Here is an 18,613-nt window from a genome sequence, read left to right as displayed (position 1 = left end):
GAAACTCAAAAAAAGCCCCCAACTGTGCTCAAATGCAGAGGTCGTTACCTGACACTATCCATACAATGACTTCACATGAGAAGAATTCACAAACCACCTACAGCAGTGTGTCCAAAAACCACTCAATTGTACAGTTTAGCCTGAAGAGGAGACTCTTTGAGAAAATCATGGATAGGGCTGCGGTGACCTGAGATCGCAGAACGGAGAGCAGTAATAGAGCGGTTCGGATTAACCCAAGGCAGACAGATCTCAAGCCAACTTCCAGCCAGGGACCAAATCACTTCCTACCTCTGAGAATCTGGATCCTGAGGCAAGGAAGGGGGCTGGAAACAAGCCATGATAGACACTGGCTCAGCAGAGATTTCGGTCTGGTTTTAGATATCAATGTTGATGGATTTGGTGAATAAATATGTGCAAAGACTTAGTTTTAGACCATTGGTGTGATAACAAGGAAGGACCATGTCTTTCATAAACAGCAAAGGTCACAGAGGCCAAAGGTTATGGTGTGTGCTGACAGCTGGGTCACCATCTGTTTATCTGCAGGAGTCTAAGATAGACACGGTGTATGTTTGTACTTGCTGGTGTATTTGTGTTTGGTGCATGCAGAATGCTCCACGCTATAACCCAATACCATTAGAGACAACAAACAAAAAGGGCACCGCAAACACCTCATCAAAACAAATGCCACCAGCATATTCTCCATCTTTCCACATTCCTGACCACCACCTCTGTCCTTCTCTCCCCTCCCACCATCACTCCCAACCACTTCATCACTTACATTGCTTTCTCGGATGTCCGTCTCTGCTGGAACTCCAGGACCAAACTCATCCTCATATGTTGCAGATGTAGGCTTGGCTTCAGTGGGGCCATAATCACCATAATCACCATATTCGTATTGCTTCTCTACAATCTCTTTGTTGTCATATTCCTTTAGGTCGTATTCCTTAAACTCATACACGTCTGTGGCGGGATCCACCTTCTCTAGGGTGTCCACTGGGGCAGCGGTTTCCACAGCAGCGGTGGGGTCCACCCCGACCTGTTCCACACCGGTGATGTAATCATCCACTATTTCCCCTTCATAGTTCTGGGATCAATCCAGGCATCGTAAAGAGGGGGCAGGGGTTGGTAAAATAGGAGGGAACATGGAAGTTTGGTTAGTAAAATGAAACCATGTGAACAGTTTCAATGATTCACATGTTTTTTATGATACATGATTCACAGTCAAGGCATTAGTATTTAGCACTAAACTACACTGCAAGTATTGGATACCAACTAAGTTAAACTCCTCTGAAGAGTTTTCAACTTAGTTGTGCACAAATCCATATATCTAGTTTGGGACGGCATCCAAAATGCAACATATGTGAAACAACAAGCACTGTTATTAACATTAACATCTATAATCATATTTTATATTAGGAAATGTTTCTCTGTAAAGCAATAGGAATATGAGATCTCCCAAACTGTTGACACATTGATGTTTAAAAAAAGTAAACAGTAAAATATTCTACAATATGGGATAGAAATGCTGTATACTGTTAAATATATTCATGCTTGAAATGACAGTATGATAGACTAGTGAGGTAATTTAGACAGTATAATACAGTGTTTTCCCTAGGTCGGTGAAATACCCAGTTGCACATATTTAGCGGGGGATTTAGGGGTCCTCCCTTAAGAAAATGTTATGTTTTTCAATAAAAAAAAATCCCATTGCACATCATTTTGGACTATTGTTATTACCATATCTGTGTTAAAAACATTGGAAAATCTAGAGAAGATAATAAATAAATAACACTCAAAAAGCTTCTAGACAAAACTTGCTAAAGAATACCACTGAGGACCAACTACAATCATTAGATCTGAGAAAAGTAATTCAGTTAGTTTTGATGTTCATATATATTTTACATTCATTCGGCTTAGGTGGCGCCCAAAATAGCTTGGGTGCTGCGCCTAAGCCTTATAATGGTAGGGAAAAACATGTAATCTTAAATACTTGCTAAACGTTTACACAATTTTTAGGAGAACTATTAAAGACTCAGTAAAGTCAAAATCAGAGCTTTATAAGAAGAAGAAGAAAAAAAGGAATACTAGCAGGACATTTATACGTTTAAGAATCTGAGGCACTGAGGAAACGTTAACATGCTTTGCCTTGTCAATCAGACTGCGCTCAGCTTGTTTTCAATGATGCCAATTAGGGTTACACTCAAATGCATCATTAGACATCAAATATTGACAGTGTCTTTAGAGAGAAAGTTGTTGCACAGTTTTCAGCTTGTGTAATCTATTGCATTTGAGCACACTGCGAGAACTAATTTCACGGGATCTTTTCATAGTTCTAAACAGTCAATGAATTAGGTACCTTTTTTTTTTTCATACACACGGCTAAAACCCTCAGCTTTTAATTCACCAGTCTATTTCTGTATATTGTAGCCTACAATCACTCGCAAACAAATCTCTGATTGTATTTATTACAGGGTGAATTTATAGTATATAATTACCAAAATGTAAATTCCACAACAGGGCATCTAACAAACCATAATCCATAGCTAAATCTAGATGAGACTTAAGCAGTAATAAAAGAGACACCCAATGCAAAATGCTATATATTGCGAAATAACAGACTGTAAGGCATAGCAGTGGAATTGCCAGGTTCAGGGCTTCAGCCATCCACTGACGACACAAAGCCGCAACACGCTTATATTGAAAGCATCCACCAATAGTATTTTGTATGTTGTGTTAAGTCTATGGGCAATATGACCCTGTGACATTGTATAAACGTTGGCCAGTGCATCACAGTCCTCAGTAATCAGACAAGTGTTCCAACATGGGACAGCATATGTTTAGTTTCCATTGTTAGCCCTCTGGCCTGTCATTTTAAATTTTAAATGAATGTCTCAAACTGATTGAAGCTGCGTTATCCACCTCAAGGTACATCACAATGCAATCGGCAGACATTTGGCTGGCGGAGCATACAGCCGTATTGTGTTAGTTCAATCCCCAAATGGTCCTCATTATGTTGTGTTTTATGTGATGGTTTAGCACAAATTAAGACCGGATCTGCCAAATTCAGGATATGGCAGAAACATAGGGGATGCGTTTGTCTACTGATTTTCCATTGGTTACGGTTCATTAAATGACAAGGCTTTCCTGCTACGGCCCTTATCCAGACTCTGTTTGATGGAGTCGGTTTGGAAATCAAGGAGTAGAGTGAGCAGTTTGATCTTAGTGAGGCCTTGTTGGGTTTCAACCTCCAAAGACGATCATAAAATTATGTTTTGTTGTTTGTGATACCCAAGCAGTTTTATTGAAATTTCATTTTATATCGGGAATTATATAAATAAGAGTCTGGATGTTAATTGGATGGATGGATGATAAAAGTCAGTGACGCACTGAAGGTTTTCCACCACGATGGTGGTCCGAACCTTTCCAATTTTACAGATCAAGATCAAGAACAGCACACATGAAAAGCATTACATATCTGAGATGGGTAAATTCTATTTCAGGTCATATTCAAGAGATTTTGTTCATGCACATATGTGAATGTAAGGGTGATATGATTATCCTCTATACATTTGGGGAGCAAAACAAGTTCTATTATAATGATATGTTTGAAATGTGCAGAATATATTTTGCTACAAAATAAAGTAACAGTTAAATGATCAAGTAAAACTTATGGCTGGCATCAAGACATGCCTGTGAAGCAGGACGTGGGGGGTGAGAGAAAAGGGAGAAAGAGAGGGTAAGAGAGAGCTGAAGTTTGAAAATGAGAGAGGTGGACAAGGTTGACAAAAAGAGATCAAGTCCTTGTATATGTGTTATTTGTTCAGCCATATAAATATGACTGTAAGTGTTACCTCAGTCTTGGCTCCTTCAGTTGGGGGAGCGTCAGTGGTTAACTCTCCTTCACTGTAGTCACCATATTCACCATATTCATAGTTAGTGTACTGTAAGGAAAAAAGGATGGCGGGCAATCATGTAAATAAGGCAGCACAACATCTCAGAGACATGTTGCACATTATTTACATGGCATGTAAGAGATTATCATTTTTTAAACAACAGTTTAAAAAAATTTTTAAACCATTAAATTATCAATATATTATGTTGTAATCATGCTATTTTGGAAATAACATGTTCAAATGTAGTACAATAAATATCACATCCATACTAGAAAACTTGAAAAAAAGATTTTTGCATATGGACAGCAGCAATCCTTGCGGCAATTCCCCACCCCCCCGGCGTCACATGACCCTATTGAAAGGTTCATGTCTGTAACCAACTAAACAGCAATTGAGATTCTTGTTTGCTTCCAACAGGATGTTAGAGGGTTAATGTGATGCCAATGAAAACTTATCTGTCTCTACTGTTTAATTCAGTATGCCAACAATGGTTCCAGGGTTTCATTAATGGGACCATTAAGAAACCAGAAACTGTCCTGACTTACCGCATGTTGGTTAATTATAGGAAACATACAGAATACAGTAGCAGGGGGGTAAAACCACTGTTAAACCAGTATCTGTAAAATAAAACATGTGTTCCAACCATATTTTTACATTTGAGAATTATTGCGACCTGAAGTGGCTTCCTTGTTACTTTAAAATAATAGTTGGATATTTGGGGAAATACGGCTATTCACTTTTTTCACAAGAGTTGGATGAGAAGATCAATACCACTCCGGCCGTTAATTATGAAAATGGAGCCAGGATACAGTTAGCTTAGCTTAACTTAGCATACAGACTGAAAGCAGGGGCAGACAAATAACCTGCCCGACCTGCATCTCTAAAGCTCACTAAAAAACTGATCACTAAAAAACTGATCACTAAAAAACTGATCAGCAAAAAACGTCAAGTTGCGGTTTTTACAGAGCAAGCTATTTCCCCCTGCTTCCAGTTTTGTGCTAAGCTAGGCTAATCATCTCATGGCTCCAGCTTCATATTAGCTACAGTATATAGACATGAAAGTGGTATCAATCTTGTCATCTAGCACTTGGCAAAGAACCAAATAAGGGTATTCCCAAAATGTCAAACTATTCCTTTAAATCACTTATGTTGACGGCTATTTCTTGGCACACTGCCTACAACCAATATAATAGAATGCAATTTGTTTTGTCATAAACTTAAGATTCCTCGTCTTGTAGTTCTATAGACATTGTGAAAAAAGGGTGAGGTAGATTAAGATAACAGACCAGCCCCTGATATGCATCGCTCTATCAGCGCAGGGATAAATATTAGTCCCTGGACGACTGCTAAGCTCATAAAAATAATACAAGATCCACGGCCTGCTGCAGTCTTGGCCTGGCCTCCATTCAGTGGCCGAGAGAGAGAGAGAGAGAGAGAGAGAGAGGTCACTCAAGGGAGAAGCCTTGGCCAGACCAACTAGACTGACAGAGGAGACAAGGAGAGGGTTCAGGGAGAAACATAGAGAAAGATAGAGAACGAAGGAAGAATTTATAAAGATTTATGATGTTGAAGTGCTTGGCTGAGCTAAAGGCCTTCACCACAGGCTTGGATGAAAGGCGTAAATACTAAAGTGGGCTCTTAAAAAGCTCCCCTTCCTCCTCCTGCATCACTCCCTGCTCCTATCTTAACCCAGCTGCAGATGTGTGGCTGACGACTGAAAGAGCGGAGTGCCTCAGGTCAAGGAGCATCATCAGAGGCTAAGGCCAAAGCTACATACACAAACACTTTTTAAAGTTTAAAAAAACTGGTGAGCTGTGAAACGAAATATTTTTCAGTTGTGCAAGAGAAAATTAATTCTTTAAAATACTGATGTGGAATGTAGGAAAAATATTCCTGTTATAACTGTACAGAAACCAACAATAAATAAACCAGATTTACAATGTTCTTGAAACAAAACTGCTCCCTGCTGTCTATTTAGAATTGACAAGCTCCTTGTCTTGGCACTGAAGAGTAACTTGATGATGAAGCAATATTTTCCAGGACACGATACCCACTGTACAGCCAATATTTTCAAATAGAGAACCGGCTCCTGATTTTTTTCTTGAACCAGGGATCTAAAGTCTACTTTTCCAGGTACTGGATAGCTGGGGAAAGAAAAGCTTAAATTTCCTTGGGAGTCTGGGCAGAGCCTGCAGAACTCGTTAGTGATATAACTCACGGGGCCACTCCAAAGCGGGCTCAGACTCCGTGGCAGGGCAAAAGGAAAAGTTTCCAGTGTGAGCTCATCAGTTATTTAGTGAAATACTAAAGGAAAATGTCAGCCGACAAAAAGGCTTGAACTAGCAAAATAACAAAAAATGAAGATGAAAAAAGAAAAATGAGGCCCTGACACTAAGCATTGTACTTCAATTAAGATATTTAGCTGGAGCCAGTGGCAATACATTTTGAATTTGAGAATATGAGCTCAGACTCAACAATGTATTTTGATATGTCAGCATGTTTCCACCAGTAAAACACAGACTAAAGAAAGAGACATATTAGAGTTGACATAGAAACTCATACAAGCCTGTCTCTGTCAAAGTACTTTTGCCTGGAGGAATGTTTGTAAAAATGTTTTAATATCACATCATTTGCAGAGAATGTTTTGCGCTTTTTGTGCATTTCTGGCAGACTGATTAGTCACAGACCATTGTTTATGTTACATAATAAAAATTGGGGGAATTAGCGTGATGTGTTTAACTGGTGTATCTCAAATAACCAGTAGGCTGACAGTCCAACCCAGAATCATTCCCTCTGTGTCTTAAAGCATCAAGTTTGTACTTTTAACATCCCGCAAACCATCCCAACCTTTTTAAACTCAAACTGAAGTTTAATTTTTGCAACAACAAAAAATAAAAAAATCAGTAGATATGGTGTTTGTTTTCACTCATGTATTCATCCGGTTAGTAGGTAGTCTTTCAAAAAGAAGAAAATTAGGTTTTATTTATTTCTCTGCCATGATAGTGCCCCCTACATTAGCGTTCTCCAGGGGGCGTGGAACTGGTGATTTATCTGGGTTAGTGGGCACTGAAAAAAGGGGAAAATTATCTTATAAAAAGTAAAGCATACAGGGCTACGACGTTCTCCAGTCAGTAGCTCACGACAAACGTTGACAGAACATCTCTTCGCAACAATGGCCGTAGAATTTTAGTGGTATGTTGCCATGGGAAAGGGCCACCTACCAGCTTAAAGCTGAGGGTAAATAGTCACCCCAAATGCCAGAGCACACTCTGGCCCAAACTGGACCGTTTGTAAATTTGGAGCGCTGTTGGAATATGCAGTTCGATTATTCAAAGTACCACACTCAAAGAGTGGCAGAGCATACTCTGGGCACTCTAGCGAAATGTAACAACTGTGGATTGATGGATAAATTATTCACTAAAAGTTAAGATAATTCAAATTTCAGCTTAACTTTAAGCCACCCCATCTTTCAAATTGATCTACTTCATTTTTCATCCATCCAAGCCTCCTACTGTAATTTATTCTCTAACTTTATAACAACACCCACTTTTGAAGGCCTCTTTCAAAATTCCTGTTATCATCCTTACTAATTCTCAAACTCCAGCTCCCATATTTTCTCCCTTTGTGTTTCCCTCCTTCCTTTCTTCACTATAACTATTCCTCCCTCCCTACCTCCCCCTCCTCTCTCCCAACTCTCTTTTCCTTCTTACCTCCCTCCAGACAACTACTCCCCCACCCGATCTCTTCTCCTAAATAAATCCATCTCGCCCAGTCTGCCTTCTTCCCCCCTCCAGATACTGACCTCGTCCTCAGGTTGCTGAGCCTGGGGGGTGTCGTGGTGGTTGGGGGTTTCACAGTCAGGGCTGTAGTGTTCACAGTAGTCATAGGCTGCCCTGGGGTCTGCCACTATCAGCAGTTGCTGGATGTCACCCTGGAAAAAGAGAAAAAGAAGAAAAGCAGCATGTCAGCAGAAGCCATGTCAACAAATTCCATAGGCTTTCCCCACTGTTAATCCCCATGTCAGAGTTTTCTCTTATCCTCAGTGTCTCTCACATAAAACTAATGCAGTATATGTTTATGTTATGGCCATCAATTTTATTTATTTCAACTTAGTTTCCAGTGTGGTTTGGATAATGGCTCCAAATACTACAATAAAGAGGAGCCTTAGCCAGCTATTGAGGAGGAGACGCCAGTCAGAGGCACAAATAAGAGCTGTAGCCAACAGGAACTGTGATATGATTGGAAATGCTCATTGGCAAATTGTAGTTGACCACTCTACTTGCAATTGTATGTACTGTACACAGGGTTTGCTTTTAAACTTTTTGATCAAAGAAGCAGGTATTTTCTGACAGTTGTTAATTTATTGTACTCAAAATTCAAATTGAATTTCATGCCCATCCAAGCCTTGGAAGTGCTCCAACTGCCAATCAGCTAAGATTGTATGTTCAGAAAATGAACGTGACTTTCCTGAAGCCTGACGCAAAACCACACCAGAGACCACTCACATTGTCCATTTCATTTTTCTTTCATTAATACAAATAGAAACCATGTCGATGAAGTTTACACCTATTCCTCCTCACTTGATTGCCTCAGCTTTGCACCAATGTGGTGATAATAAAATGTGACAATAAAACAACAAGGCAGATGTTGTCCAGTACCAAAGGCAGTAGTCTCTTGACTATTAATTACATATATCTTTATGGAATAAATCAAGGCTTTAGGGGAGTCTGTAAGATTTTCAAAATAACTATTGTATAGACCCTCCACTCAGCCATTAGGGACGGCAAGTCCCCTTACACAGAAGATAAATAACCTAGGTCTGTACTTATCTGAGGCCGTCTGTTTTTCATGAGTTTTTGGCAAAGGAAATTAGATCCTCGCTCCCAACCCTTCCATCAGCCAAAAGCCCTTTTTTCCATGATCGTCTCCTAAAGATTTTTTTAAACCAGGAACTGCTATGCCACTTATGTGGAGAATGTTATCTATACCCATCAACAGGGGCCACCTCAGCTGACCTTTTTTCCAAATCCACCTGGAGTAAGTAACAAAAAGAACAAATAAATAAGGAAAATAACCTAAATGCTGTGTAAAGGTGAAAGAAGGCTGCGATCATGGTGGCCCCTTAAGAGGAAGCACATACATGCAGATTGCATTAAATTACAGGAGGCCACATCTGTACAAGCTTAGACCTCTGGAACACATTATATATTCACTGCCCTGTGCTTCCATCATACGTGACCAGTATTTCTCAACAGGGTTTTAAGCAACCCAAACAACAACCAAAAGATATAAATAATTTTACATTTGGACTAATTAGGGGTGTTGAAATGAATCATTGCATTGATGCATCGCGTTGTGGACCTGAACGATTCTGCATCGATGCAGTGACAGACCATAACCAATTATTCCCTACTGATGTTGCTTGTTGATTTTCTGGTCGCTGCTTTTTTTTTGTTTCTGCCTTTATCTGTTGTCTGCTGTGTTCAAACTCCACTATATTCAGGAAGTGTCTATTTTAAGAACAGATTAAAAAAAAAGGGGAGTTCATAGCTGACTGCTATGCTATGACTGAATTTGTTGATGAAAACCATGTGTAGCAATATATAATAATATTGAGGGGGTGACGCATCGTGATGCATTGGGATGTTGAATCGATTCGAATCGTTGACAGGATAATCGTAATCGAATTGAATCGTGAGACCAGTGAAGATTCACACCCCTAGGACTAATGCATGTGTGCTGAGTAACAGTAACACTTACGATCTGCACATGTCAACCCTTTTCTGTATCATGTTCAAGAATTTCAGAAATTTGAATTAGAATTGTAAAAATGCACAATCATTCTAAAAGACAAAGAAGTGCCATACATTGAATTTAAATGGTTTGTCTTCAAATCCACAGACACTTAATTGAAAAAGCTAAAGGTCATCAGTTTCATCCCCAGACTACAGCATAAATCTGGGTGGGGAGAGTGCAAACAGCTCTCACCCCTCAAGACATTTAATGCCCAACTGTGGCCAAACTATTGTTGTACTGGGCAGCTTCCGGGTGTGAATGTACTGAACTGTGTGGTAAATGTATGCTTACTGAACCTACACTCAGTGGGAAAAAAAGAAGAAACCCTGCCCACAAGAGTTCACCCTGCACCTTTGAACCTCCTATTCAACTAAAACTACAACGACAAAAAAATTCTAATTAATGACACTCATTCAGCAGCTGCATACTGCCCTTATTAATCCCCAAATGGATCCAAAGTCAAAGCCAGAAACAGAGAGGACAGCTAAAAACATAGACACATTGCGTTTGGCAAGATCTCTGTCTGCCTCTTCATGTCTACGTCTTCCTGATATGTATATTTAGTAAGAAAATAAAAAGGTACATATCAAGAATGTATTTACTACAAGTAAACAAATATGTGGTGAAGATCTGAAGAAGAGTACAAAAACGTCATATGGGGCTTGTCAAGGGACCACACACACTTGGTCCATTTATAAAGCCAGTCAGTGATTCAATAACTCCCATACTTCCTGATTGGCTTCTCCCTCACCATTCCCCCTCTCTTCTTTTACCCTTTGTGTCTCCTTTGTCTGCATCTCAGTGCTTTTGTTAATGTTACTGTCTGGGTTGTCTTGCACACCTCTCTGGCATGAGAGTTGAGGTTCCTTCTCAGAATTCCAGGAATGATATACAGCAATGCCCTGGCTCTGCTCAGAGCTGGCACAGACACAATGGGATAAATCATCCGTCTAGGCTACACTACAATCGATCGATTAATGGGTATGGTAAGAATGTGCATGTGGGTGTAAATACAACGCCCCTCGAATACATGTTAACCTTCATTGCACGCTGTAACGACAACTATTTGGGAAAAAACTACATACAAGCACAAAGGATGAGACTGACTGGTCAAAGACAAAAGAAGAGACTTGAAGCATCCTTGAATTCCTCCTCTCATCTATATTTCACCCGTAAGCAAACCATTTTCAGAGAATGACTGCTTTTTTGTATTGGAAATAGACACCACTGGTTTTTCCTCAAGCATACACATTTCACATCTGATTTTAAGCTAAGAAATGTAAAACACACGCCACTGGATTCTCCCTGGGCTAGATGACCTTGGCTGTGAAGAGTATTCCTTCCCAACACAGCCCACACCCACAAGGAACACAAGTAATTTAAGGAAAATAACTGGTAGATGGCCTAACAGTAAACGGTATTACAAGCCCTCAGCAGACCATGAAATCTGTCCTTGGCATTATATTGTTAATATGATGTCACATAGGAGCTTCTGTATGCCACTCAGAAGGCTAGAGGTGTGTGTGTGTGTGTGTGTGTGTGTGTGTGTGTGTGTGTGTGTGTGTGTGTGTGTGTGTGTGTGTGTGTGTGTGTGTGTGTGTGTGTGTGTGTGTGTGAGTGTGTGTGTTGGGAGGGGGGGTCAAATGAGTAGTTGATCTGATTATGAGCACACATTACCTCATAAATAGGGATGGGTCGAGACCCGGTTCTATTAGGACCCGGTTCCAAATTTCTCCAAACCCGAAAATCAATAAGGTCTGAGCTTATCGATACTGCTATCAAGACTAGTGGACCATATATAGATAATAGATATGTGCACGAACCGGAAAAATTATTTATGAGCACAGTGTGTGCGTACCAAGACCATAGGTAAAGACTAGCCTACCCACCACAAATCATTGAAAACATAGTTGGACTGGCTACCGAGAGCACGCTCTGTGAGCCGCTTAATCAGCTCCAGAGACAGAAGAAATCAAACAGTCACAGACTGCAATAAAAGCAATAATAGTTCTTTTATGATTAAGAATTTGTCGTCTTGTCTTTCCACCAAATAATAGAAAAGTATCGATAATGGTATCGATAAAGACTTGGATCGTTAAGCAGTCTTCAAAATGGTATCAATTAAAATTAAAGATCCCCATCCCTACTCATAAAGCACATGACTGACCTCAAAAATCAAGGCACAACTTTGATTAGATGCAGATAGCTCTCGCTGGCGCCAGATCAGATATGACAGGAGGCATGAGGGTTTTCTATGAAGGTAAATATGGTGCAAAACGTGAGAGCTTGTAGAATACAATGTGAGAACTTGCATAATAACAAATTTGAACTTGTATGTTAAAATTTGCACAAAAATACTGAAATTAGCATTGTTGTCAGAAAAGATAGTATTTCAGTTTAACATGTTTCCTTAATATCTGATGAGGCATTGGTGTCATTTTTGGATTAATTACAGTACAAATATTACATATTGGTCCTTTAAGATAATTAAAAGGTATTTATTTAGAAGCAGGCTGGTTGGTTGGTTAGCTAACGCTAGCTTGCTATTCCACCAAGCTTCCATGCTACATAGCTAAATAAGCCGGACAGAGTTGTCCCTCATCTGGCGATAGAAACCCTGCTTTCCCCGTTCTGTTGGCTCAGAGCTCCACAGCCTAAGTCCACAGGTACAAATTAGTTTTGCACCAAATGTATTGCAACAAGTGTTGCAAAAGTCGAGGCGCAGATTGGCCACTTTGTGACGCGAGAGAGCACATACAGCGACAGATTCGAGAGGTTGTAATCACTGAATTGTGGTTGTGATGGAAAATGAACCTGAGTAAAAAAAAAAAAAAAAAGTACACGAGTAAATGTTGCATTACAAGTTTGCAGCTGTCATTGTCTTCATGCAAATATCAATCTACACATTTGTGAATATTTTTTTTACAAGTGCAAATTTCAATTTACAAGTTCAGATTTTTTTTACAAGCTCTCGTGTTTTTTTTCTTTTTGTGACTTCAAATTTAGATCACATGTGTGAATATTTTTTACAAGTGCAAATTTTAATTTTACAAGTGCAAATTTTAACATACAAGTTCAAATTTTTTGTTCTGCAAGTTCTCACATTGTATTCTACAAGCTCTCACGTTTTGCACCATATTTACCTTCATAGTTTTCCCATTTGTTGGACTAATTTTAAGGCATAAACAAAGATGTAGTTTGTGTTTGACGCCACAATTATGAGACCATACTTGATTTATAAACTTGATCAACATTAGAGTGTAATTTCTGGAGGTATATCAACCTCAATATTGGCTGTATTTCCCCCAAGGCCTTACAGGCTGACCATCTTTTTAAACTGCACTCAAATCCTGTCTCTTTGGCTGGGTTTGGCAAAACCTCAAACCATCCATGCTCCTACTTTAATCATGGTTTTTACACATGTCCCCTCAACTATGTATGACTTAAAGCAGTACAAATCCTGTGACAAAGTGCTGCCTGAGAGGCTTATAAAATGCAGAAATAGTTTTACATTTGGTACAAATTTTGGGGACATATCTGCAGTCCCCCAAATAAATTCCCATTGTACCTAAAGTGCACATAAAAGCATTAAAATCATTAAAATCAGGACAATCTGTGAATGCAATAGCTTAAACGTGGATGTGGCCAAATAAAACAATAAGTAGATTAATCAATTGGGAAAAAAGTATTAAGTAACTGTTTATTCTCTGTTCTCTTTTAGATTATTACAAATTGAATATATTTTGGTTTTGAACTGTTGATTGGACAAAACAAAACATTTGAAGACATCATCCTGGACTTGGGACTATTTTATACACAAAACAATTAACTGAGAAAGTAATTAGCAGATTAACCAATAACAAAATAATCCCACTTTGCAGCCCTATTCTACACTATTTAAAAATGATACGTAGTTTTCACTAATGCCTACAGAACAACATTTAAGTATGTAATTAGGTGGTTGAAAGGTTATCTGTGGCCAGGTGCAGCAGGTCACTTTGCCTGCAGGGAACAGCTTGGTGATATTAATGCACCTGGAACACACATTTGGAAATATGCCAGCGACTGCAGTCTGACCCACTAAAACACAAATGAAAAAGGGTATGGGCTCTCAACATGGATGAAGGAATGATGAATGAAGGACAATACTACTTACTACTGCAAGTTCATTTGAGATTTAAGATGACATTAAAGGTGTATATTTACATCTTGCTTTTCCAGAAATAATGACCCAACTCAGGATAATCCACAGACCTTGCTGTAAAACATAGGGGTGGGACGAGACACCCAGTTCACGAGATGAGACACGAGATTGGGTTCACGAGATTGAGACGAGACGAGATTTTAACACTAATTTACAGAAAACTTTAATGAAGACATAACACTGGAAAAATAGTCCTTTATTCAATTGAAAGTCACGAAATGAATATGAGCACTGAAAGATTTTGCCACAAACTCAAATGACTGGCGTCTCTCCTGTATAACCAACAGTTACACCGTTACTTATTCCATATGTATGGTAGAGAGATAGTTTCTTCACTCAGAGAACCAAGGTTACAACATAACTAAGTGTTTTCTGGCAGTATTTGAGACCAGTTGTTTTATATTTGAATGTTTCATTGTACAGTAGACAGAGATAAATAAAGAAGAAGAAGCCCGTTAGAAGGCGGAGCACATACAAAAATAGAATGGGCGGGGGATTGCCTATGCTAATTTCAAGGCTGCTGCTCTGCACTTGTGTACTGATATTGGGAGATACTTTTTACCTCGGCGAGAAATCTCGTCACGTTTAATCTTACGAGATCTCATGGGGACGAGATCTCGTCACACCTCTTGTAAAAATGGAACTACTTTCTACAGTATCAAAGAAATAGTTCAAACGAAACCTTTACGGGTGTCACTGTAACCAGCCTGCCACACTGAACCATTATCAGCCAGATGTGGCCAGCTCAGAGGCAATGCAGAATACAGCTGCTCAAATCAAAGGTCTCTGGCAGATGTTTCTGCTTTTAACATACATATCGTGCAAATGTGCAGTATCTCTTGTAGCCATAACTTACTTCTGTATTATATTTATTTTATCATCTAAAAATTCAACTTTTCCACTCTCCAGGAGGGGAGCACATCTCAAAAGGACAAATAGACAGATGGAATTTCAAAACTGTACGACAACAATTAACCAAGAAGCAGAGAAGAGGAAAATGTATAATACTCTCCTGATTCCTCTCAGTCGTTGTGGTCAGTGCAAGGATAAAGTTTCTTTTCAAGCACTGGAGGCATAATGTCTTGCACCCTTCGAATATTAAAACATTTCATCTGCCTGTAGCTCAAAAAACTGTTGAACTGTTTGAACCATCTGCTTGCTTGTCTGCCTGCCCTTCTGCCGTCACTTCTCTCCCTCAGTTTTTTTTTTTCCTCGCTTTGCTCCTTTCCATCAGCAAAGGTTTTTAAGAAGCACCTTGGGTCCATTATTTCCTGGCTGTGCTGGGACCAGTTAGTGAGGGTTACAGCACAAGGAGGTCAGATACACATGTTGAAAATATCAGTGACTGATGACCTTTCTCAGTAACACTCATTCTCAAACTCATTCAAATATATATTACTATATTCCTATTACACAACGCTAACCAAAAGATTTTGTGACAAGTACTGGAGGGTGAAAAGTGACTGAGGCAGATGAGAAACAGTCAGACCGTTTCTCTTCCTGCCAACTCAACCATAAACAATGATTCACTTTAAGGCTTAAAGCCCATCAGAGCCTTGTTAGATGCTACTGCCAAAGACTGTCCTGCTTGAGGGACAGTGTTTGGGAACAATCTACTATGCAGTAATGACAGACATATAAACAAACTATCTTTGCCTCCTCACACACACACACACACACACACACACACACACACACACACACACACACACACACACACACACACACACACACACACACACGGCACAAACCCCACCCTATCCTATACAATCTGAGGAAGGATTTGCATAAAAATGATGATTCAAATACCATGCAGCTTTTACTTTAAAGAAGAAAAAGCAGAAGAAAAAAGGAATAAAGGCATTTGGAGGCCTGGTCAGCATATCTTTTAAACAGCTGTGTAATCTGAGCCAAGACTAAGCACACACTGATCATATTTTCCCCAAGTCTTCAATCTCCCCTGTGCTTCCAACTTTGACACCTGCTTATGCAATCTACTGCAGTAAGGTAGCCATGTGCTCACAGCTCAAAAGCAGTTTTAGTGAGAATTATCACAGCCAAACTCAGCAATTACACTATGGAACTCCAAAGTTCAAGCTTGGTTAGCCACAATTTCTTAATCTGGTAGGTTTTAGATATTTTCTCATAGCTGTAAACCTCTAATTCTTTAGATCATGAGATGAGAGACAATCTGCAGTAAATGTTGGATGCATTTACCAAGGTAACCTTAGGTAAGAGTCTTCAGATGCGTATGTAATATAAAGTAGATACCTTTAATGCTTAAATTGGGGCTGGAAATGGTCATGGTTTTTTTTAAGGAATGGGCTTCCATCTTGTCCTATAGGTACAGTGGGATTTGACCTGACAAAGGTCAGGGATCAACTAAACCATTGGGAGCCATCCTCTGGAAAATTATAAATATGAATGCTAAATTAATTGTAAAGAAATTCTTGCTGTCCGGAGTTTGCACCTTCAAGGATGAAAGCACTTAGCTAATTGGAAGTAACTTTGGATAAAAGCATCAACTAAATGGAATGTAAAAAATGTTAAGTGTGCAAGGGGAGTAAGGATTCGGTTAGCCTAGCTTAGCAAAAAAACAGGAAGCAGGGGGAAACAGCTAGCCTAGCTCTCTCCACCGTTCAAAAACACACCTACAAAAACCTCTAAAGTGACATGTTGTATCTCGTTATACAATACACAGCAGAGCTTTATTACCTAACATTAGGGATGTCCCGGTCCGGATCACAGTATCGGGGAGCCGATTTGGGCTTGTCTTTTTTTTTTACTCATAGGGGATCGACATTCACCACGTTTACCTTATGCTGCGTTCCAGACACAATTTTTAGCCCGTAAGTTACGACTTCAAGTCACAACTCACGAGTTGGTAGCGTTCCAGGCAAAGTCACGACAAACCCTTCTAGCTAGTGTTAGCTAGCGTTAGCTAGCGGCTACCTACAGCTGACGTTAGCTAGCGCTAGCTGATACTAGTGATTTCTAGTCGGCAACATATTGTGGGCTTCATTTAATAAACATAACCTGACGTCAAAACTGTAACTGGGAGTACAACGATCTGGTACGAGTTCACGAGTAGCAAGTTACGGGCCTGCCGTTCCAGGGCACTTTCACGGGTAGAAGGTTGTGAAAACACGAGTTATGGGTTGCCTGGAATGCAGCATTACTCCGATCATGTACATCAGCTTGTAGTGATCACCGCCTTTAATCACACAAGCCCTGCGGGAAACTTGATACTGTTTATTCTTTGGTTGGTGGTGGGATCCTAAAGAGAACTGTTTTGGTGTTGAGAGAAAAGACATGCTTGCTGCACTAAGTTACATTTAAGACATATTTTAGTTACTGTGTTTACTTAGTAAACAAAAAAAATGGTGTGCAGCTCTATTATCTGAGCAAAACAACCTGATCTCTCAGAATTCCGTGAAATGAACACGGCCCCTTAACTCAAAATCTGTGGCAGTTTCACGGGAATCGCAAAAAATTCCGTGATGGGCCCACAGAAGTATTCCGTGAAATGAACACGGATCGCAAAAAATTTCGTTATGGGCCCACGGAAGAATTCCGTGAAATGAAATGAACAAGTCCTGTGTTGTTTGACCCATCCACCACCCCAACCAACCTCCCTATGCAGATTTTCGGGCTTTCATACTACTCACTACCGTAGTCGCTCTTAATGCTTCATCATTTTCTCATTGACTTTACATTGGCATTGTTTTCCGTGGTGGCCACACAGAATTTTCACACATTACGTGCTACCACCACGTGATGCAGTGTTAACAGTTCGTGATCATTTCACCGAATTTTGTTAGACCAGGCTGCAAGCAAATACAAGTTTCGGATCAGGACTCGGTATCGGTATATCAATATTTAAAAAATGGGATCAGATAGGGGGGCAAAAAAGCTGATCGGCACATCCCTACCTAACATCCAAACAATGAAGCTTGATAGGAATTTTAAGAATCACTGTTTAAATTAATCCATAATTTAGCACGTATCTAGAAGCTATATAGGATTTAAACACAAATATTTTACAAGACCTTGGAAGAACTGGACTCAATAAGAGACGTTTCAAATTTTCACATTGTCTTTATCTACAGAAGATAGTGCAGCCAGCAGAGTTCCAAAAGTTTCCACAGCCTCCAATGTGCTCATTGTAGTAGCTATAACAGCTGTAGAATGGATGCCAAAGTATAATCCCATAACCAACAAATCTACTTTACAAACCTGGTTTTATGTATAGAATATATAGTAAATAGCCAAAACCCATGTGGCCAGTAAGATTTATTGCCATTATTAGCAGTGCAGTGTGTCGACAAGTAGCCAGTTTGCAATCAACAAATCTAGGATTATCAAACTTGAAATGAAAATAATTACAGTTTAAGATATGGCTGCATTTCTAGCTAGGCCACCACAACATTGCTATTGTGTGATACACTGATTAAAACCACCTTGGGACGTGCAAAAAAACCTCAACTCTGGGAACAAAAGGAAATATTTTCTCTTCTCCAGGTTTTTAAAAAGTAAACAAAACAAATGAATCTGTAAATCAACAACATTAAATGTAATATATGTTCAAACAAAGAGCACTCACAAAAGCCAAATGGACAGTCTTAAATCAGCATTTAAAATAGAAAAGGCTTGGTGAGAGTACTAAGCTACTTTTAGCCTCTCCACTTAACTCTCAATTACCTTAACTACAATCCCAACT

At 39.5% G+C, this 18,613-nt stretch overlaps 1 protein-coding gene across 2 annotated transcripts in view; it reads right to left on the bottom strand.

Annotated features, from left to right (window-relative positions):
* col11a1b (collagen, type XI, alpha 1b) overlaps nucleotides 1-18,613 on the bottom strand; it is an 89,941-nt gene that overhangs the window by 58,716 nt on the left and 12,612 nt on the right. For both annotated transcript variants that reach the window (XM_028592957.1, XM_028592959.1), the window contains exons 5-7: nucleotides 7,696-7,824; nucleotides 3,852-3,941; nucleotides 779-1,084 (exon numbers count right to left, since the gene is read on the bottom strand). In XM_028592957.1, coding sequence (XP_028448758.1) covers nucleotides 779-1,084; nucleotides 3,852-3,941; nucleotides 7,696-7,824 — 525 coding nt within the window. The remainder of the gene's footprint in view (nucleotides 1-778; nucleotides 1,085-3,851; nucleotides 3,942-7,695; nucleotides 7,825-18,613) is intronic.

This window comes from Perca flavescens, chromosome 12, assembly GCF_004354835.1.
Source record: "Perca flavescens isolate YP-PL-M2 chromosome 12, PFLA_1.0, whole genome shotgun sequence".
Lineage (NCBI taxonomy): Eukaryota > Metazoa > Chordata > Actinopteri > Perciformes > Percidae > Perca > Perca flavescens.
The sequence above is the reverse complement of the archived record's forward strand: the minus strand, read 5'-3'. Positions and strand labels throughout refer to the sequence as shown.